This window comes from Somniosus microcephalus, chromosome 3, assembly GCF_052327205.1.
Source record: "Somniosus microcephalus isolate GS21.2 chromosome 3, FLI_Smic_1.0, whole genome shotgun sequence".
Taxonomy (NCBI): Eukaryota; Metazoa; Chordata; class Chondrichthyes; order Squaliformes; family Somniosidae; genus Somniosus; species Somniosus microcephalus.
This window is the reverse complement of record NC_140989.1, coordinates 369,057,382-369,081,498: the sequence shown is the minus strand read 5'-3', so window position 1 is coordinate 369,081,498 and position 24,117 is coordinate 369,057,382. Positions and strand designations below refer to the sequence as shown.

Below are 24,117 nucleotides of genomic sequence, written 5' to 3'. Positions count from 1 at the left end.
GGAACGAGTTGAAAATGCCTTGAGAAGAGATGTCTCAGAGAAGAGTGTATGATACTTAATGAGATTAAATAATCCTAAAACAATACTGTCAATGAGGGATTTTGATGAGTAAATAAGGAGAAACTGTTTCCAGTGGCAGGAGGGTCGGTAACCAGAGGACACAGAGTGAAGGGAATTGGCAAAAGAACCAGAGGGGAGATGAGGAGAATGTTTTTACAGCCAGTTGTTGTGATCTGGAATGCGCTGCCTGAAAGGGCGGTGGAAGCAGGTTCAATAGTAACTTTCAAAAGGGAATTGGGGAAATACTTGAAAAGGAAAAGAATTTGCAGGGCTGTGGGGAAAGAGCAGGGAGTGGGACTAATTGGAGAGCTCTTTCAAAGAGCCGGCACAGGCACGATGGGCCGAATGGCCTCCTCCTGTGCTGTTATGTTTCTAGGTACCCTAGGGCAGCAGGACCAGAGGGTACTTAGAAAACTTAGCACAAAGTATTTGTTCTTTTCTACACACAGTGGGGTCAACAGTTAGACGGGAGGTGGAGGCCAGGACTCCACTGCAAGATCGAGGGAGAAGCTGCAAAGTGGAGACGGTGGGGTTGAGATCAAATCGACTGAGGGGAACCTTCGTTATCCGAAACATTCTTGGGATCCTCCTCACGGACGTAAAAACAAAAATTACCAGGTTTCAAAAACAAAGAAGTACTAAGGAAAAAAAAAAGGAACCTTAATCCTTTGGATGCGTTCCCTCTTGGCAAAATCTTCCAACCTCTTTTTGATTTCGAGCTGGTGGTGGCGCTAGGGACAGAGAGAAGAGGAAATCGGTTAGAAGAGTTGACAGAAAGATTTATCCCTCGCTGCTTTCTCAGGCCTTAAACATCAAATATAAAACTTGCATTTCCATAGACGCCTTTCACAACCTCAGGTCCCAGAGCACTTTTCAGCCAATGAGGTACTTTTTGAAGTGTAGTCACTGCTGTAATGTGGGAAACGCGGCAGCCAATTTGCGCACAGCAAGCTCCCACAGTCAGCGATGTGACAATGACCAGATCATCTGTTTTGGTGATGTTGGTTGAGGGATAAATATTGGCCCAAATGGCCTCCTTCCGAGCTGTAACCTTTCTATGATTCTATGTTTGACTCACAGTCAAGAGTAATCCAATCGGGTAACAAAGAGCCTGTTCAATTTCCAATTGGTTGGGAAGGCAGAGCGCCTGGAGGATCGGACAATGGCGGGAGTGTTGGGAGCGGGCGGAACCAGGCGGGAGGTCATGTAGAATCATAGAATGGTTCCAGCATATCGAGCCCGTGCCGGCTCTCTACAAGAGCACTTCAGCTAGTCCCACTCCCCCGCCCTTTCCCTGGAGCTCTGCAAATTACTTTCCATCAGATACTTATCCAATTCCCCTTTGAAAGCCGTGATTGAATCTGCCTCCACCACCCTTTCAGGCAGTGCATTCCAGATCTTAACCACTCGCTGAGTAAAAAAGTTTTTTCTTACGTCGCCTTTGGTCCTTCTGCCAATCACCTTAAATCTGTGTCCTCTGGTTCTCGACCCTTCCGCCAATGGGAACAGTTTCTCTCTATCTACTCTGTCTGGACCCCTCATGATTTTGAACACCTCTATCAAATCTCCTCTCAATCTTCTCTGCTCTAAGGAGAACAACCCCAGCTTCTCCAGTCTATCAACCTTACTGAAGTCCCTCATTCCAGGAATCATTCTCATAAATCTTTTCTGCACCCTCTCTAAGGCCTTCACATCCTTCCTAAAGTGTGGTGCCCAGAATTGGACACAATACTCCAGTTGGGGCCGAACCAGTGTTTTATAAAGGTTCATCATAATTTCCACACTTTTGTTCTCTATCCCTCTATTTATGAAGCCCAGGATCCCGTAAGCCTTTTTAACTGCTTTCTCAACCTGCCCTGCCATCTTCAACACCACCCCCCCCCCCCCCCCCCCAGGTCTCTCTGTTCATGCCCCACTTTCAGGATTGGACCATTTAGTTTATATTTCCTCTCCTCATTCTTTCAACCAAAATGTATCACTTCACACTTTTCTGTGTTAAATTTCATCTGCCACGTGTCCGCCCATTCCTAGGGTACTTAAGGAAGTGGCCCTAGAAATAATAGATGCATTGCTGATCATCTTCCAACATTCGATGGAATCTGGAACAGTACCCATGGATTGGAGGGTAGCTAATGTTACCCCACTATTTAAAAAAGGTGGTAGAGAGAAAATGGGGAATTATAGACCGGTAAGCCTGACATCGGTAGTGGGGAAAATGCTAGAGTCCATTGTAAAAGATGTAATAGCAGAGCATTTGGAAAACAGTGACAGGATCTGACAAAGTCAACATGGATTTACAAAAGGTAAATCGTGCTTGACTAATCTACTGGAATTTTTTGAGGATGTAACTGGTAAAATAGATACGGGAGAACCAGTGGATGTGGTGTATTTGGACTTTCAAAAGGCTTTCGATAAGGTCCCGCATAAGAGATTAGCGTGCAAAGTTAAGGCACATGGGATTGGGGGCAAGGTATTGACTTCGATAGAGAACTGGTTGGCAGACAGAAAGCAAAGAGTTGGAATAAACGGGTCTTTTTCCGAGTGGCAGGCAGTAACTAGTGGGGTACCGCAGGGATCGGTCCTTGGACCCCAGCTATTCACAATATATATTAATGATCTAGACAAGGGAACTAGATGTAATATCTCCAAGTTTGCAGACGACACAAAGCTGGGTGGGCGTGTGTGCTGTGAGGAGGATGCAGAGAAACTCCAGGATGATTTGGACAGGTTGGGTGATTGGGCAGAAGCATGGCAGATGCAATATAACGTGGATAAATGCAAGGTTATCCACTTTGGTGGTAAAAACAGGAAGGCAGATTATCTGAATGGCAATAGATTGGGAGAAGGGGAAGTGCAACGAGACCTGGGTGTCCTTGTGCACCAGTCGCTGAAGGTAAGCATGCAGGTGCAGCAGGTGGTTAAGAAGGGAAATGGTATGTTGGCCTTCGTAGCGAGAGGATTCGAGTACAGGAACAAGGATGTCTTGCTGCAGTTGTACAGGGCCTTGGTGAGACCACACCTTGAGTATTGTGTGCAGTTTTGGTCGCCTTATCTGTGGAAAGATGTTCTTGCCATGGAGGGAGTTCAGCGAAGATTCACCAGGCTGATGCCTGGGATGGCAGGAATGATGTATGAGGAGAGATTGGGTCGATTGGGCTTATACTTGCTGGAGTCTAGAAGAATGAGAGGGGATCTCATTGAAACTTATAAAATTCTGACAGGACTGGACAAACTAGATGCAGGAAGGATGTTCCCGATGGTCAGGGAGTCCAGAACCAGGGGTCACAGCCTAAGGATAAGGGGTAAGCCATTTAGGAGAGAGATGAGGAGGAATTTCTTCACCCAGAGAGTGGTGAACCTGTGGAATTCTCTACCACAGAAGGCAGTAGAGGCCAATTCATTAAATATATTCAAGAAGGAGTTAGATATATTTCTTAAGGCTAAAGGGATCAAGGGATATGGGGAGAAGGCAGGGACAGGGTACTGAATTTGGATGATCAGCCATGATCTCATTGAATGGCGGAGCAGGCTCGAGGGGCCGAATGGCCGACTCCTGCTCCTATCTTCTATGTTTCTATGTTTCACCAGCCTGTCTATGTCTTCCTGAAGTCTATCACTCTCCTCCTCACTGTTCACTATACTTCCAAGTTATGTGTCATCTGCAAATTTTGAAAATGTGCCATTAAAATTAATACGTCATTAATATATATCAAGAAAAGCAGTGGTCCTAGAACCGACCCCTGGGGAACACCACTGTAAACCTTCCTCCAGTCCAATAAACAACCGTTCACCACTGCTCTCTGTTTCCTGTCACTGAGCCAAGTCCGTATCCATGGGCTTCAACTTTGCTGGAAGCCTATTACGTGGCACTTTGTCAAACGCCTTCTGGAAATCCATGTACACCACGTCAACCGCATTGCCCTCATCAACCCTCTCTGTTACCTCATCAAAAAACTCGATCAAGTTAGTTAAACACAATTTGCCTTTAGCAAATCCGTGCTGGCTTCCCTTAATTAATCCACACTTGTCCAAGTGACTGTTAATTTTGTCCCTGATTACTGTTTCTAAAAGCTTCCCCACTACCGAAGTTAAACTGACTGGCCTGTAGTTGCTGGGTTTATCTTTACACCCTTTTTTGAACAAGGGTGTAACATTTGCAATTCTCCAGTCCTCTGGCACCACCCCGTATCTAAGGAGGATTGGAATATTATGGCCAGTACCTCCGCGATTTCCTCCTTCAATTCCCTCAGCATCCTAGGATGCATCCCATTCGCTCCTGGTGACTTATCTACTTAAAAGTACAGTCAGCCTTTCTAATACCTCCTCTTTATCAATTCTTATCCCATCCAATATCTCCTCTAACTCCTCCTTCACTATGTCAATGGCAGCATCCTCTTCCTTGGTGAAGACTGATGCAAACTATTCGTTTAGTACCTCAGCCATGCCTTCTGCCTCCATGTGTAGGTCTCCTAGTTGGTCCATAATCGGCCCCTTCCCTCCTCTTACTACCCGTTTATTATTTATATGCCATTAGAAGACTTTTGGATTACCTTTTATGTTGGCAACCATTCTATTCTCATACCCTCTCTTTGCCCCTCTTATTTTCTTTTTTCACCTCCTCTGACCTTTCTGTATATAGCCTGATTCTCAGATGTATTTGCAACCTGACATGTCACACGCTCTTTTTCTGCTTCATCTTCCTCTCTATCTCTTTCACCATCCAGGGAGCTCTGACTATAGTTGCCCTGCCTTTCCCCCGAGTGGGAATGTATCTGAACTGAACCTCAACTATCTCCTCGTTAAAGGCAGCCCATTGTTCCATTCCAGTTTTGCCGGCCAATCTTTGATTCCAGTTTACCCGGGCCAGATCCATTCTCATCCCACTGAAATTGGCCTTCCCCCAGTGAAACATTTTTACTCTAGATCGCTCCCTGTCCTTTTCCATAGCTAATCTAAACCTTATGATACTATGATCACTGTTCTGTAAATGTTCACCTACTGACACTTGCTCCACTTGATCTACCTCATTCCCCAGAACCAGATCAAGCAATGCCTCCTTCCTCGTTGGGCCAGTAGCAGGAGTGATGGGTGAGGGGAGTGTATACTGAACACAGGAGTGATGGGCGAGGGGACAGTATACTGAACACAGGAGTGATGGGTGAGGGGAGTGTATACTGAACACTGGAGTGATGGGCGAGGGGAGTGTATACTGAACACAGGAGTGATGGGTGAGGGGAGTGTATACTGAACACGGGAGTGACGGGCGACGGGAGTGTATACTGAACACTGGAGTGATGGGTGAGGGGAGTGTATACTGAACACAGGAGTGAGGGGAGTGTATACTGAACACAGGAGTGATGGGTGAGGGGGACAGTGTATACTGAACACAGGAGTGAGGGGTGAGGGGAGTGTATACTGAACACAGGAGTGATGCGTGAGGGGAGTGTATACTGAACACAGGAGTGAGGGGTGAGGGGAGTGTATACTGAACACAGGAGTGATGGGCGAGGGGAGTGTATACTGAACACAGGAGTGATGGGTGAGAGGAGTGTATACTGAACACAGGAGTGATGGGCGAGGGGAGTGTATACTGAACACAGGAGTGATGGGCGGGGGGAGTGTATACTGAACACAGGAGTGATGCGTGAGGGGAGTGTATACTGAACACAGGAGTGATGGGTGAGAGGAGTGTATACTGAACACAGGAGTGATGGGCGAGGGGAGTGTATACTGAACACTGGAGTGATGGGTGAGGGGAGTGTACACTGAACACTGGAGTGATGGGCGAGGGGAGTGTATACTGAACACTGGAGTGATGGGTGAGGGGAGTGTATACTGAACACGAGTGATGGGCGAGGGGAGTGTATACTGAACACAGGAGTGAGGGGTGAGGGGAGTGTATACTGAACACTGGAGTGATGGGCGAGGGGAGTGTATACTGAACACGGGAGTGATGGGCGAGGGGAGTGTATACTGAACACAGGAGTGAGGGGTGAGGGGAGTGTATACTGAACACTGGAGTGATGGGCGGGGGGAGTGTATACTGAACACTGGAGTGATGGGTGAGGGGAGTGTATGCTGAACACTGGAGTGATGGGCGAGGTGAGTGTATACTGAACACAGGAGTGAGGGGTGAGGGGAGTGTATACTGAACACAGGAGTGAGGGGTGAGGGGACAGTATACTGAACACAGGAATGATGGGTGAGGGGAGTGTATACTGAACACTGGAGTGATGGGCGAGGGGAGTGTATACTGAACACAGGAGTGAGGGGTGAGGGGAGTGTATACTGAACACAGGAGTGATGGGTGAGGGGAGTGTATACTGAACACAGGAGTGATGGGTGAGGGGAGTGTATACTGAACACAGGGGTGAGGGGAGTGTATACTGAACACTGGAGCGATGGGTGAGGGGAGTGTATACTGAACACAGGAGTGATGGGTGAGGGGAGTGTATACTGAACACTGGAGTGATGGGTGAGGGGAGTGTATACTGAACACAGGAGTGATGGGTGAGGGGAGTGTATACTGAACACAGGAGTGAGGGGAGTGTATACTGAACACTGGAGTGATGGGCGAGGGGAGTGTATACTGAACACGGGAGTGATGGGTGAGGGGAGTGTATACTGAACACAGGAGTGATGGGTGAGGGGAGTGTATACTGAACACAGGGGTGAGGGGAGTGTATACTGAACACTGGAGTGATGGGCGAGGGGAGTGTATACTGAACACGGGAGTGATGGGTGAGGGGAGTGTATACTGAACACAGGAGTGAGGGGAGTGTATACTGAACACTGGAGTGATGGGTGAGGGGAGTGTATACTGAACACTGGAGTGATGGGCGAGGGGAGTGCATACTGAACACAGGAGTGATGGGTGAGGGGAGTGTATACTAAACACAGGAGTGATGGGTGAGGGGGACAGTGTATACTGAACACAGGAGTGATGGGCGAGGGGAGTGTATACTGAACACAGGAGTGATGGGCGAGGGGAGTGTATACTGAACACGGGAGTGATGGGTGAGGGGAGTGTATACTGAACACTGGAGTGATGGGCGAGGGGAGTGTATACTGAACACAGGAGTGATGGGCAAGGGGGGAGTGTATACTGAACACAGGAGTGATGGGCAAGGGGGGAGTGTATACTGAACACAGGAGTGATGGGCGAGGGGAGTGTATACTGAACACAGGAGTGATGGGCAAGGGGGGAGTGTATACTGAACACAGGAGTGATGGGCAAGGGGGGAGTGTATACTGAACATAGGAGTGATGGGCAAGGGGGGAGTGTATACTGAACACAGGAGTGATGGGTGAGGGGAGTGTATACTGAACACTGGAGTGATGGGCGGGGGGAGTGTATACTGAACACTGGAGTGATGGGTGAGGGGAGTGTATACAGAACACAGGAGTGATGGGTGAGGGGAGTGTATACTGAACACAGGAGTGATGGGTGAGGGGAGTGTATACTGAACACAGGAGTGATGGGTGAGGGGAGTGTACACTGAACACAGGAGTGATGGGCGAGGGGAGTGTATACTGAACACAGGAGTGATGGGTGAGGGGAGTGTATACTGAACACAGGAGTGAGGGGTGAGGGGAGTGTATACTGAACACAGGAGTGATGGGCGAGGGGAGTGTATACTGAACACAGGAGTGATGGGTGAGGGGACAGTGTATACTGAACACGGGAGTGATGGGCGAGGGGAGTGTATACTGAACACAGGAGTGATGGGCGAGGGGAGTGTATACTGAACACAGGAGTGATGGGTGAGGGGAGTGTATACTGAACACAGGAGTGAGGGGTGAGGGGAGTGTATACTGAACACAGGAGTGATGGGTGAGGGGAGTGTATACTGAACACAGGAATGATGGATGAGGGGGACAGTGTATACTGAACACAGGAGTGAGGGGTGAGGGGAGTGCATACTGAACACTGGAGTGATGGGTGAAGGGAGTGTATACTGAACACAGGAGTGAGGGGTGAGGGGACAGTATACTGAACACTGGAGTGATGGGTGAGGGGAGTGTATACTGAACACTGGAGTGATGGGTGAGGGGAGTGTATACTGAACACTGGAGTGACGGGTGAGGGGAGTGTGTACTGAACACAGGAGTGATGGGTGAGGGGAGTGTATACTGAACACAGGAGTGATGGGCGAGGGGAGTGTATACTGAACACGAGTGATGGGCAAGGGGGGAGTGGAAACTGAACACAGGAGTGATGGGTGAGGGGAGTGTATACTGAACACAGGAGTGATGGGCGAGGGGAGTGTATACTGAACACAGGAGTGATGGGCGAGGGGAGTGTATACTGAACACAGGAGTGATGGGCGAGGGGAGTGTATACTGAACACAGGAGTGATGCGTGAGGGGAGTGTATACTGAACACAGGAGTGAGGGGTGAGGGGAGTGTATACTGAACACAGGAGTGATGGGCGAGGGGAGTGTATACTGAACACAGGAGTGATGCGTGAGGGGAGTGTATACTGAACACAGGAGTGAGGGGTGAGGGGAGTGTATACTGAACACTGGAGTGATGGGCGGGGGGAGTGTATACTGAACACTGGAGTGATGGGTGAGGGGAGTGTATACTGAACACTGGAGTGATGGGCGAGGGGAGTGTATACTGAACACAGGAGGGGTGGGGGGAGTGTATACTGAACACAGGAGTGATGGGCGAGGGGAGTGTATACTGAACACAGGAGTGAGGGGTGAGGGGACAGTATACTGAACACAGGAATGATGGGTGAGGGGAGTGTATACTGAACACTGGAGTGATGGGCGAGGGGAGTGTATACTGAACACAGGAGTGAGTGGTGAGGGGAGTGTATACTGAACACAGGAGTGAGGGGTGAGGGGAGTGTATACTGAACACAGGAGTGATGGGTGAGGGGAGTGTATACTGAACACAGGAGTGATGGGTGAGGGGAGTGTATACTGAACACTGGAGCGATGGGTGAGGGGAGTGTATACTGAACACAGGAGTGATGGGTGAGGGGAGTGTATACTGAACACAGGAGTGAGGGGTGAGGGGAGTGTATACTGAACACTGGAGTGAGGGGTGAGGGGAGTGTATACTGAACACTGGAGTGAGTGGTGAGGGGAGTGTATACTGAACACAGGGGTGAGGGGAGTGTATACTGAACACTGGAGCGATGGGTGAGGGGAGTGTATACTGAACACAGGAGTGATGGGTGAGGGGAGTGTATACTGAACACAGGAGTGAGGGGTGAGGGGAGTGTATACTGAACACTGGAGTGATGGGTGAGGGGAGTGTATGCTGAACACGGGAGTGATGGGCGAGGGGAGTGTATACTGAACACAGGAGTGAGGGGTGAGGGGAGTGTATACTGAACACTGGAGTGAGGGGTGAGGGGAGTGTATACTGAACACTGGAGTGATGGGTGAGGGGAGTGTATACTGAACACAGGAGTGATGGGTGAGGGGAGTGTATACTGAACACAGGAGTGAGGGGTGAGGGGAGTGTATACTGAACACTGGAGTGATGGGCGAGGGGAGTGTATACTGAACACGGGAGTGATGGGTGAGGGGAGTGTATACTGAACACAGGAGTGAGGGGTGAGGGGAGTGTATACTGAACACTGGAGTGATGGGTGAGGGGAGTGTATACTGAACACGAGTGATGGGCGAGGGGAGTGTATACTGAACACAGGAGTGATGGGTGAGGGGAGTGTATACTAAACACAGGAGTGATGGGTGAGGGGGACAGTGTATACTGAACACAGGAGTGATGGGCGAGGGGAGTGTACACTGAACACTGGAGTGATGGGTGAGGGGAGTGTATACTGAACACAGGAGTGATGGGTGAGGGGAGTGTATACTGAACACAGGAGTGAGGGGAGTGTATACTGAACACTGGAGTGATGGGTGAGGGGAGTGTATACTGAACACTGGAGTGATGGGCGAGGGGAGTGTATACTGAACACAGGAGTGATGGGTGAGGGGAGTGTATACTAAACACAGGAGTGATGGATGAGGGAGACAGTGTATACTGAACACAGGAGTGATGGGCGAGGGGAGTGTATACTGAACACTGGAGTGATGGGTGAGGGGAGTGTATACTGAACACAGGAGTGATGGGCGAGGGGAGTGTATACTGAACACAGGAGTGATGGGCGAGGGGAGTGTATACTGAACACGGGAGTGATGGGTGAGGGGAGTGCATACTGAACACTGGAGTGATGGGCAGGGGGGGAGTGTATACTGAACACAGGAGTGATGGGCGAGGGGAGTGTATACTGAACACAGGAGTGATGGGCAAGGGGGGAGTGTATACTGAACACAGGAGTGATGGGCAAGGGGGGAGTGTATACTGAACATAGGAGTGATGGGCAAGGGGGGAGTGTATACTGAACACAGGAGTGATGGGTGAGGGGAGTGTATACTGAACACTGGAGTGATGGGCAGGGGGAGTGTATACTGAACACTGGAGTGATGGGTGAGGGGAGTGTATACAGAACACAGGAGTGATGGGTGAGGGGAGTGTATACTGAACACAGGAGTGATGGGTGAGGGGAGTGTATACTGAACACAGGAGTGATGGGTGAGGGGAGTGTATACTGAACACAGGAGTGATGGGCGAGGGGAGTGTATACTGAACACAGGAGTGATGGGTGAGGGGAGTGTATACTGAACACAGGAGTGAGGGGTGAGGGGAGTGTATACTGAACACAGGAGTGATGGGCGAGGGGAGTGTATACTGAACACAGGAGTGATGGGTGAGGGGACAGTGTATACTGAACACGGGAGTGATGGGCGAGGGGAGTGTACACTGAACACAGGAATGATGGATGAGGGGGACAGTGTATACTGAACACAGGAGTGAGGGGTGAGGGGAGTGCATACTGAACACTGGAGTGATGGGTGAAGGGAGTGTATACTGAACACAGGAGTGAGGGGTGAGGGGACAGTATACTGAACACTGGAGTGATGGGTGAGGGGAGTGTATACTGAACACTGGAGTGATGGGCAAGGGGGGAGTGGAAACTGAACACAGGAGTGAGGGGTGAGGGGAGTGTATACTGAACACTGGAGTGATGGGCGGGGGGAGTGTATACTGAACACTGGAGTGATGGGTGAGGGGAGTGTATACTGAACACTGGAGTGATGGGCGAGGGGAGTGTATACTGAACACAGGAGGGGTGGGGGGAGTGTATAATGAACACAGGAGTGATGGGCGAGGGAAGTGTATACTGAACACAGGAGTGAGGGGTGAGGGGACAGTATACTGAACACAGGAATGATGGGTGAGGGGAGTGTATACTGAACACTGGAGTGATGGGCGAGGGGAGTGTATACTGAACACAGGAGTGAGTGGTGAGGGGAGTGTATACTGAACACAGGAGTGAGGGGTGAGGGGAGTGTATACTGAACACAGGAGTGATGGGTGAGGGGAGTGTATACTGAACACAGGAGTGATGGGTGAGGGGAGTGTATACTGAACACAGGGGTGAGGGGAGTGTATACTGAACACTGGAGCGATGGGTGAGGGGAGTGTATACTGAACACAGGAGTGATGGGTGAGGGGAGTGTATACTGAACACAGGAGTGACGGGTGAGGGGAGTGTATACTGAACACTGGAGTGAGGGGTGAGGGGAGTGTATACTGAACACTGGAGTGAGTGGTGAGGGGAGTGTATACTGAACACAGGAGTGAGGGGAGTGTATACTGAACACAGGAGTGATGGGTGAGGGGAGTGTATACTGAACACAGGAGTGATGGGTGAGGGGAGTGTATACTGAACACAGGGGTGAGGGGAGTGTATACTGAACACTGGAGTGATGGGCGAGGGGAGTGTATACTGAACACAGGAGTGATGGGCGAGGGGAGTGTATACTGAACACGGGAGTGATGGGTGAGGGGAGTGCATACTGAACACTGGAGTGATGGGCAGGGGGGGAGTGTATACTGAACACAGGAGTGATGGGCGAGGGGAGTGTATACTGAACACAGGAGTGATGGGCAAGGGGGGAGTGTATACTGAACACAGGAGTGATGGGCAAGGGGGGAGTGTATACTGAACATAGGAGTGATGGGCAAGGGGGGAGTGTATACTGAACACAGGAGTGATGGGTGAGGGGAGTGTATACTGAACACTGGAGTGATGGGCAGGGGGAGTGTATACTGAACACTGGAGTGATGGGTGAGGGGAGTGTATACAGAACACAGGAGTGATGGGTGAGGGGAGTGTATACTGAACACAGGAGTGATGGGTGAGGGGAGTGTATACTGAACACAGGAGTGATGGGTGAGGGGAGTGTATACTGAACACAGGAGTGATGGGCGAGGGGAGTGTATACTGAACACAGGAGTGATGGGTGAGGGGAGTGTATACTGAACACAGGAGTGAGGGGTGAGGGGAGTGTATACTGAACACAGGAGTGATGGGCGAGGGGAGTGTATACTGAACACAGGAGTGATGGGTGAGGGGACAGTGTATACTGAACACGGGAGTGATGGGCGAGGGGAGTGTACACTGAACACAGGAATGATGGATGAGGGGGACAGTGTATACTGAACACAGGAGTGAGGGGTGAGGGGAGTGCATACTGAACACTGGAGTGATGGGTGAAGGGAGTGTATACTGAACACAGGAGTGAGGGGTGAGGGGACAGTATACTGAACACTGGAGTGATGGGTGAGGGGAGTGTATACTGAACACTGGAGTGATGGGCAAGGGGGGAGTGGAAACTGAACACAGGAGTGAGGGGTGAGGGGAGTGTATACTGAACACTGGAGTGATGGGCGGGGGGAGTGTATACTGAACACTGGAGTGATGGGTGAGGGGAGTGTATACTGAACACTGGAGTGATGGGCGAGGGGAGTGTATACTGAACACAGGAGGGGTGGGGGGAGTGTATAATGAACACAGGAGTGATGGGCGAGGGAAGTGTATACTGAACACAGGAGTGAGGGGTGAGGGGACAGTATACTGAACACAGGAATGATGGGTGAGGGGAGTGTATACTGAACACTGGAGTGATGGGCGAGGGGAGTGTATACTGAACACAGGAGTGAGTGGTGAGGGGAGTGTATACTGAACACAGGAGTGAGGGGTGAGGGGAGTGTATACTGAACACAGGAGTGATGGGTGAGGGGAGTGTATACTGAACACAGGAGTGATGGGTGAGGGGAGTGTATACTGAACACAGGAATGATGGATGAGGGGGACAGTGTATACTGAACACAGGAGTGAGGGGTGAGGGGAGTGCATACTGAACACTGGAGTGATGGGTGAAGGGAGTGTATACTGAACACAGGAGTGAGGGGTGAGGGGACAGTATACTGAACACTGGAGTGATGGGTGAGGGGAGTGTATACTGAACACTGGAGTGATGGGTGAGGGGAGTGTATACTGAACACTGGAGTGACGGGTGAGGGGAGTGTGTACTGAACACAGGAGTGATGGGTGAGGGGAGTGTATACTGAACACAGGAGTGATGGGCGAGGGGAGTGTATACTGAACACGAGTGATGGGCAAGGGGGGAGTGGAAACTGAACACAGGAGTGATGGGTGAGGGGAGTGTATACTGAACACAGGAGTGATGGGCGAGGGGAGTGTATACTGAACACAGGAGTGATGGGCGAGGGGAGTGTATACTGAACACAGGAGTGATGGGCGAGGGGAGTGTATACTGAACACAGGAGTGATGCGTGAGGGGAGTGTATACTGAACACAGGAGTGAGGGGTGAGGGGAGTGTATACTGAACACAGGAGTGATGGGCGAGGGGAGTGTATACTGAACACAGGAGTGATGCGTGAGGGGAGTGTATACTGAACACAGGAGTGAGGGGTGAGGGGAGTGTATACTGAACACTGGAGTGATGGGCGGGGGGAGTGTATACTGAACACTGGAGTGATGGGTGAGGGGAGTGTATACTGAACACTGGAGTGATGGGCGAGGGGAGAGTATACTGAACACAGGAGGGGTGGGGGGAGTGTATACTGAACACAGGAGTGATGGGCGAGGGGAGTGTATACTGAACACAGGAGTGAGGGGTGAGGGGACAGTATACTGAACACAGGAATGATGGGTGAGGGGAGTGTATACTGAACACTGGAGTGATGGGCGAGGGGAGTGTATACTGAACACAGGAGTGAGTGGTGAGGGGAGTGTATACTGAACACAGGAGTGAGGGGTGAGGGGAGTGTATACTGAACACAGGAGTGATGGGTGAGGGGAGTGTATACTGAACACAGGAGTGATGGGTGAGGGGAGTGTATACTGAACACTGGAGCGATGGGTGAGGGGAGTGTATACTGAACACAGGAGTGATGGGTGAGGGGAGTGTATACTGAACACAGGAGTGAGGGGTGAGGGGAGTGTATACTGAACACTGGAGTGAGGGGTGAGGGGAGTGTATACTGAACACTGGAGTGAGTGGTGAGGGGAGTGTATACTGAACACAGGGGTGAGGGGAGTGTATACTGAACACTGGAGCGATGGGTGAGGGGAGTGTATACTGAACACAGGAGTGATGGGTGAGGGGAGTGTATACTGAACACAGGAGTGATGGGCGGGGGGAGTGTATACTGAACACTGGAGTGATGGGCGAGGGGAGTGTATACTGAACACAGGAGTGATGGGTGAGGGGAGTGTATACTGAACACAGGAGTGAGGGGTGAGGGGAGTGTATACTGAACACTGGAGTGATGGGTGAGGGGAGTGTATGCTGAACACGGGAGTGATGGGCGAGGGGAGTGTATACTGAACACAGGAGTGAGGGGTGAGGGGAGTGTATACTGAACACTGGAGTGAGGGGTGAGGGGAGTGTATACTGAACACTGGAGTGATGGGTGAGGGGAGTGTATACTGAACACAGGAGTGATGGGTGAGGGGAGTGTATACTGAACACAGGAGTGAGGGGTGAGGGGAGTGTATACTGAACACTGGAGTGATGGGCGAGGGGAGTGTATACTGAACACGGGAGTGATGGGTGAGGGGAGTGTATACTGAACACAGGAGTGAGGGGTGAGGGGAGTGTATACTGAACACTGGAGTGATGGGTGAGGGGAGTGTATACTGAACACGAGTGATGGGCGAGGGGAGTGTATACTGAACACAGGAGTGAGTGGTGAGGGGAGTGTATACTGAACACAGGAGTGAGGGGTGAGGGGAGTGTATACTGAACACAGGAGTGATGGGTGAGGGGAGTGTATACTGAACACAGGAGTGATGGGTGAGGGGACAGTATACTGAACACAGGAATGATGGGTGAGGGGAGTGTATACTGAACACTGGAGTGATGGGCGAGGGGAGTGTATACTGAACACAGGAGTGAGTGGTGAGGGGAGTGTATACTGAACACAGGAGTGAGGGGTGAGGGGAGTGTATACTGAACACAGGAGTGATGGGTGAGGGGAGTGTATACTGAACACAGGAGTGATGGGTGAGGGGAGTGTATACTGAACACTGGAGCGATGGGTGAGGGGAGTGTATACTGAACACAGGAGTGATGGGTGAGGGGAGTGTATACTGAACACAGGAGTGAGGGGTGAGGGGAGTGTATACTGAACACTGGAGTGAGGGGTGAGGGGAGTGTATACTGAACACTGGAGTGAGTGGTGAGGGGAGTGTATACTGAACACAGGGGTGAGGGGAGTGTATACTGAACACTGGAGCGATGGGTGAGGGGAGTGTATACTGAACACAGGAGTGATGGGTGAGGGGAGTGTATACTGAACACAGGAGTGATGGGCGGGGGGAGTGTATACTGAACACTGGAGTGATGGGCGAGGGGAGTGTATACTGAACACAGGAGTGATGGGTGAGGGGAGTGTATACTGAACACAGGAGTGAGGGGTGAGGGGAGTGTATACTGAACACTGGAGTGATGGGTGAGGGGAGTGTATGCTGAACACGGGAGTGATGGGCGAGGGGAGTGTATACTGAACACAGGAGTGAGGGGTGAGGGGAGTGTATACTGAACACTGGAGTGAGGGGTGAGGGGAGTGTATACTGAACACTGGAGTGATGGGTGAGGGGAGTGTATACTGAACACAGGAGTGATGGGTGAGGGGAGTGTATACTGAACACAGGAGTGAGGGGTGAGGGGAGTGTATACTGAACACTGGAGTGATGGGCGAGGGGAGTGTATACTGAACACGGGAGTGATGGGTGAGGGGAGTGTATACTGAACACAGGAGTGAGGGGTGAGGGGAGTGTATACTGAACACTGGAGTGATGGGTGAGGGGAGTGTATACTGAACACGAGTGATGGGCGAGGGGAGTGTATACTGAACACAGGAGTGATGGGTGAGGGGAGTGTATACTAAACACAGGAGTGATGGGTGAGGGGGACAGTGTATACTGAACACAGGAGTGATGGGCGAGGGGAGTGTACACTGAACACTGGAGTGATGGGTGAGGGGAGTGTATACTGAACACAGGAGTGATGGGTGAGGGGAGTGTATACTGAACACAGGAGTGAGGGGAGTGTATACTGAACACTGGAGTGATGGGTGAGGGGAGTGTATACTGAACACTGGAGTGATGGGCGAGGGGAGTGTATACTGAACACAGGAGTGATGGGTGAGGGGAGTGTATACTAAACACAGGAGTGATGGGTGAGGGAGACAGTGTATACTGAACACAGGAGTGATGGGCGAGGGGAGTGTATACTGAACACTGGAGTGATGGGTGAGGGGAGTGTATACTGAACACAGGAGTGATGGGCGAGGGGAGTGTATACTGAACACAGGAGTGATGGGCGAGGGGAGTGTATACTGAACACGGGAGTGATGGGTGAGGGGAGTGCATACTGAACACTGGAGTGATGGGCAGGGGGGGAGTGTATACTGAACACAGGAGTGATGGGCGAGGGGAGTGTATACTGAACACAGGAGTGATGGGCAAGGGGGGAGTGTATACTGAACACAGGAGTGATGGGCAAGGGGGGAGTGTATACTGAACATAGGAGTGATGGGCAAGGGGGGAGTGTATACTGAACACAGGAGTGATGGGTGAGGGGAGTGTATACTGAACACTGGAGTGATGGGCAGGGGGAGTGTATACTGAACACTGGAGTGATGGGTGAGGGGAGTGTATACAGAACACAGGAGTGATGGGTGAGGGGAGTGTATACTGAACACAGGAGTGATGGGTGAGGGGAGTGTATACTGAACACAGGAGTGATGGGTGAGGGGAGTGTATACTGAACACAGGAGTGATGGGCGAGGGGAGTGTATACTGAACACAGGAGTGATGGGTGAGGGGAGTGTATACTGAACACAGGAGTGAGGGGTGAGGGGAGTGTATACTGAACACAGGAGTGATGGGCGAGGGGAGTGTATACTGAACACAGGAGTGATGGGTGAGGGGACAGTGTATACTGAACACGGGAGTGATGGGCGAGGGGAGTGTACACTGAACACAGGAATGATGGATGAGGGGGACAGTGTATACTGAACACAGGAGTGAGGGGTGAGGGGAGTGCATACTGAACACTGGAGTGATGGGTGAAGGGAGTGTATACTGAACACAGGAGTGAGGGGTGAGGGGACAGTATACTGAACACTGGAGTGATGGGTGAGGGGAGTGTATACTGAACACTGGAGTGATGGGCAAGGGGGGAGTGGAAACTGAACACAGGAGTGAGGGGTGAGGGGAGTGTATACTGAACACTGGAGTGATGGGCGGGGGGAGTGTATACTGAACACTGGAGTGATGGGTGAGGGGAGTGTATACTGAACACTGGAGTGATGGGCGAGGGGAGTGTATACTGAACACAGGAGGGGTGGGGGGAGTGTATAATGAACACAGGAGTGATGGGCGAGGGAAGTGTATACTGAACACAGGAGTGAGGGGTGAGGGGACAGTATACTGAACACAGGAATGATGGGTGAGGGGAGTGTATACTGAACACTGGAGTGATGGGCGAGGGGAGTGTATACTGAACACAGGAGTGAGTGGTGAGGGGAGTGTATACTGAACACAGGAGTGATGGGTGAGGGGAGTGTATACTGAACACAGGGGTGAGGGGAGTGTATACTGAACACTGGAGCGATGGGTGAGGGGGAGTGTATACTGAACACAGGAGTGATGGGTGAGGGGAGTGTATACTGAACACAGGAGTGACGGGTGAGGGAGTGTATACTGAACACTGGAGTGAGGGGTGAGGGGAGTGTATACTGAACACTGGAGTGAGTGGTGAGGGGAGTGTATACTGAACACAGGAGTGAGGGGAGTGTATACTGAACACAGGAGTGATGGGTGAGGGGAGTGTATACTGAACACAGGAGTGATGGGTGAGGGGAGTGTATACTGAACACAGGGGTGAGGGGAGTGTATACTGAACACTGGAGCGATGGGTGAGGGGAGTGTATACTGAACACAGGAGTGATGGGTGAGGGGAGTGTATACTGAACACAGGAGTGAGGGGTGAGGGGAGTGTATACTGAACACTGGAGTGATGGGTGAGGGGAGTGTATACTGAACACGGGAGTGATGGGCGAGGGGAGTGTATACTGAACACAGGAGTGAGGGGTGAGGGGAGTGTATACTGAACACTGGAGTGAAGGGGTGAGGGGAGTGTATACTGAACACTGGAGTGATGGGTGAGGGGAGTGTATACTGAACACAGGAGTGAGGGGTGAGGGGAGTGTATACTGAACACTGGAGTGATGGGCGAGGGGAGTGTATACTGAACACGGGAGTGATGGGTGAGGGGAGTGTATACTGAACACAGGAGTGAGGGGTGAGGGGGAGTGTATACTGAACACTGGAGTGATGGGTGAGGGGGAGTGTATACTGAACACTGGAGTGATGGGCGAGGGGAGTGTATACTGAACACATGAGTGATGGGTGAGGGAGTGTATACTAAACACAGGAGTGATGGGTGAGGGGGACAGTGTATACTGAACACAGGAGTGATGGGCGAGGGGAGTGTACACTGAACACTGGAGTGATGGGTGAGGGGAGTGTATACTGAACACAGGAGTGATGGGTGAGAGGAGTGTATACTGAACACAGGAGTGATGGGCGAGGGGGAGTGTATACTGAACACAGGAGTGATGGGCGAGGGAGTGTATGCTGAACACTGGAGTGATGAGCAAGGGGGGGAGTGTACACTGAACACAGGAGTGATGGGCGAGGGGAGTGTATACTGAACACAGGAGTGATGGGCAAGGGGGGAGTGTATACTGAACACAGGAGTGATGGGCGAGGGGGAGTGTATACTGAACACAGGAGTGATGCGTGAGGGGAGTGTATACTGAACACAGGAGTGAGGGGTGAGGGGAGTGTATACTGAACACAGGAGTGATGGGCGAGGGGAGTGTATACTGAACACAGGAGTGATGGGTGAGGGGGAGTGTACACTGAACACTGGAGTGATGGGCGAGGGGAGTGTATACTGAACACTGGAGTGATGGGTGAGGGGAGTGTATACTGAACACTGGAGTGATGGGCGAGGGGAGTGTATACTGAACACGGAAGTGAGGGGTGAGGGGAGTGTATACTGAACACTGGAGTGATGGGCGAGGGGAGTGTATACTGAACACGGGAGTGATGGGCGAGGGGAGTGTATACTGAACACGGGAGTGAGGGGTGAGGGGAGTGTATACTGAACACTGGACTGATGGGCGGGGGGAGTGTATACTGAACACTGGAGTGATGGGTGAGGGGAGTGTATACTGAACACTGGAGTGATGGGCGAGGGGAGTGTATACTGAACACTGGAGTGATGGGCGAGGGGGAGTGTATACTGAACACAGGAGTGAGGGTGAGGGGTGGGGGGAGTGTATACTGAACACAGGAGTGACGGGTGAGGGGAGTGTATACTGAACACTGGAGTGAGGGGTGAGGGGAGTGTATACTGAACACTGGAGTGAGTGGTGAGGGAGTGTATACTGAACACAGGAGTGAGGGGAGTGTATACTGAACACAGGAGTGATGGGTGAGGGGAGTGTATACTGAACACAGGAGTGATGGTGAGGGGAGTGTATACTGAACACAGGGGTGAGGGAGTGTATACTGAACACTGGAGTGATGGGCGAGGGGAGTGTATACTGAACACAGGAGTGATGGGCGAGGGGAGTGTATACTGAACACGGGAGTGATGGGTGAGGGGAGTGCATACTGAACACTGAGTGATGGGCGGGGGGAGTGTATACTGAACACAGGAGTGATGGGCGAGGGGAGTGTATACTGAACACAGGAGTGATGGGCAAGGGGGGAGTGTATACTGAACACAGGAGTGATGGGCAAGGGGGGAGTGTATACTGAACATAGGAGTGATGGGCAAGGGGGGAGTGTATACTGAACACAGGAGTGATGGGTGAGGGGAGTGTATACTGAACACTGGAGTGATGGGCAGGGGGAGTGTATACTGAACACTGGAGTGATGGGTGAGGGGAGTGTATACAGAACACAGGAGTGATGGGTGAGGGGAGTGTATACTGAACACAGGAGTGATGGGTGAGGGGAGTGTATACTGAACACAGGAGTGATGGGTGAGGGGAGTGTATACTGAACACAGGAGTGATGGGCGAGGGGAGTGTATACTGAACACAGGAGTGATGGGTGAGGGGAGTGTATACTGAACACAGGAGTGAGGGGTGAGGGGAGTGTATACTGAACACAGGAGTGATGGGCGAGGGGAGTGTATGCTGAACACAGGAGTGATGGGTGAGGGGACAGTGTATACTGAACACGGGAGTGATGGGCGAGGGGAGTGTACACTGAACACAGGAATGATGGATGAGGGGGACAGTGTATACTGAACACAGGAGTGATGGGTGAGGGGAGTGTATACTGAACACTGGAGTGATGGGCAAGGGGGGAGTGGAAACTGAACACAGGAGTGAGGGGTGAGGGGACAGTATACTGAACACTGGAGTGATGGGCGGGGGGAGTGTATACTGAACACTGGAGTGATGGGTGAGGGGAGTGTATACTGAACACTGGAGTGATGGGCGAGGGGAGTGTATACTGAACACAGGAGGGGTGGGGGGAGTGTATAATGAACACAGGAGTGATGGGCGAGGGAAGTGTATACTGAACACAGGAGTGAGGGGTGAGGGGACAGTATACTGAACACAGGAATGATGGGTGAGGGGAGTGTATACTGAACACTGGAGTGATGGGCGAGGGGAGTGTATACTGAACACAGGAGTGAGTGGTGAGGGGAGTGTATACTGAACACAGGAGTGAGGGGTGAGGGGAGTGTATACTGAACACAGGAGTGATGGGTGAGGGGAGTGTATACTGAACACAGGAGTGATGGGTGAGGGGAGTGTATACTGAACACTGGAGTGATGGGTGAGGGGGACAGTGTATACTGAACACAGGAGTGATGGGTGAGGGGAGTGTATACTGAACACAGGAGTGATGGGTGAGGGGAGTGTATACTGAACACAGGGGTGAGGGGAGTGTATACTGAACACTGGAGCGATGGGTGAGGGGAGTGTATACTGAACACAGGAGTGATGGGTGAGGGGAGTGTATACTGAACACAGGAGTGACGGGTGAGGGGAGTGTATACTGAACACTGGAGTGAGGGGTGAGGGGAGTGTATCCTGAACACTGGAGTGAGTGGTGAGGGGAGTGTATACTGAACACAGGAGTGAGGGGAGTGTATACTGAACACAGGAGTGATGGGTGAGGGGAGTGTATACTGAACACAGGAGTGATGGGTGAGGGGAGTGTATACTGAACACAGGAGTGATGGGTGAGGGGAGTGTATACTGAACACAGGAGTGAGGGGTGAGGGGAGTGTAGACTGAACACTGGAGTGATGGGTGAGGGGAGTGTATACTGAACACGGGAGTGATGGGCGAGGGGAGTGTATACTGAACACAGGAGTGAGGGGTGAGGGGAGTGTATACTGAACACTGGAGTGAGGGGTGAGGGGAGTGTATACTGAACACTGGAGTGATGGGTGAGGGGAGTGTATACTGAACACAGGAGTGATGGGTGAGGGGAGTGTATACTGAACACAGGAGTGAGGGGTGAGGGGAGTGTATACTGAACACTGGAGTGATGGGCGAGGGGAGTGTATACTGAACACGGGAGTGATGGGTGAGGGGAGTGTATACTGAACACAGGAGTGAGGGGTGAGGGGAGTGTATACTGAACACTGGAGTGATGGGTGAGGGGAGTGTATACTGAACACTGGAGTGATGGGCGAGGGGAGTGTATACTGAACACATGAGTGATGGGTGAGGGGAGTGTATACTAAACACAGGAGTGATGGGTGAGGGGGACAGTGTATACTGAACACAGGAGTGATGGGCGAGGGGAGTGTACACTGAACACTGGAGTGATGGGTGAGGGGAGTGTATACTGAACACAGGAGTGATGGGTGAGAGGAGTGTATACTGAACACAGGAGTGATGGGCGAGGGGAGTGTATACTGAACACAGGAGTGATGGGCGAGGGGAGTGTATGCTGAACACTGGAGTGATGAGCAAGGGGGGAGTGTACACTGAACACAGGAGTGATGGGCGAGGGGAGTGTATACTGAACACAGGAGTGATGGGCAAGGGGGGAGTGTATACTGAACACAGGAGTGATGGGCGAGGGGAGTGTATACTGAACACAGGAGTGATGCGTGAGGGGAGTGTATACTGAACACAGGAGTGAGGGGTGAGGGGAGTGTATACTGAACACAGGAGTGATGGGCGAGGGGAGTGTATACTGAACACAGGAGTGATGGGTGAGGGGAGTGTACACTGAACACTGGAGTGATGGGCGAGGGGAGTGTATACTGAACACTGGAGTGATGGGTGAGGGGAGTGTATACTGAACACTGGAGTGATGGGCGAGGGGAGTGTATACTGAACACGGAAGTGAGGGGTGAGGGGAGTGTATACTGAACACTGGAGTGATGGGCGAGGGGAGTGTATACTGAACACGGGAGTGATGGGCGAGGGGAGTGTATACTGAACACGGGAGTGAGGGGTGAGGGGAGTGTATACTGAACACTGGACTGATGGGCGGGGGGAGTGTATACTGAACACTGGAGTGATGGGTGAGGGGAGTGTATACTGAACACTGGAGTGATGGGCGAGGGGAGTGTATACTGAACACTGGAGTGATGGGCGAGGGGAGTGTATACTGAACACAGGAGTGAGGGGTGGGGGGAGTGTATACTGAACACAGGAGTGATGGGCGAGGGGAGTGTATACTGAACACAGGAGTGAGGGGTGAGGGGACAGTATACTGAACACAGGAATGATGGGTGAGGGGAGTGTATACTGAACACTGGAGTGATGGGCGAGGGGAGTGTATACTGAACACAGGAGTGAGTGGTGAGGGGAGTGTATACTGAACACAGGAGTGAGGGGTGAGGGGAGTGTCTACTGAACACAGGAGTGATGGGTGAGGGGAGTGTATACTGAACACAGGAGTGATGGGTGAGGGGAGTGTATACTGAACACAGGGGTGAGGGGAGTGTATACTGAACACTGGAGCGATGGGTGAGGGGAGTGTATCCTGAACACAGGAGTGATGGGTGAGGGGAGTGTATACTGAACACAGGAGGGGTGAGGGGAGTGTATACTGAACACTGGAGTGATGGGCGAGGGGAGTGTATACTGAACACGGGAGTGATGGGTGAGGGGAGTGTATACTGAACACTGGAGTGATGGGTGAGGGGAGTGTATACTGAACACTGGAGTGAGGGGTGAGGGGAGTGTATACTGAACACTGGAGTGATGGGTGAGGGGAGTGTATACTGAACACTGGAGTGATGGGTGAGGGGAGTGTATACTGAACACAGGAGTGATGGGCGAGGGGAGTGTATACTGAACACAGGAGTGATGGGCAAGGGGGGAGTGTATACTGAACATAGGAGTGATGGGCAAGGGGGGAGTGTATACTGAACACAGGAGTGATGGGTGAGGGGAGTGTATACTGAACACTGGAGTGATGGGCGGGGGGAGTGTATACTGAACACTGGAGTGATGGGTGAGGGGAGTGTATACTGAACACTGGAGTGATGGGTGAGGGGAGTGTATACTGAACACTGGAGTGATGGGCGAGGGGAGTGTATACTGAACACAGGAGTGAGGGGTGGGGGGAGTGTATACTGAACAC

General features: G+C 51.6%; 1 protein-coding gene across 1 annotated transcript in view; it reads right to left on the bottom strand.

The window, feature by feature from the left end:
* erich3 (glutamate-rich 3) overlaps nucleotides 1-24,117 on the bottom strand; it is a 114,087-nt gene that overhangs the window by 68,953 nt on the left and 21,017 nt on the right. The window contains exon 4 of the mRNA XM_085978364.1: nucleotides 720-791. Within this exon, the coding sequence (XP_085834490.1) occupies nucleotides 720-791 (72 nt within the window). The remainder of the gene's footprint in view (nucleotides 1-719; nucleotides 792-24,117) is intronic.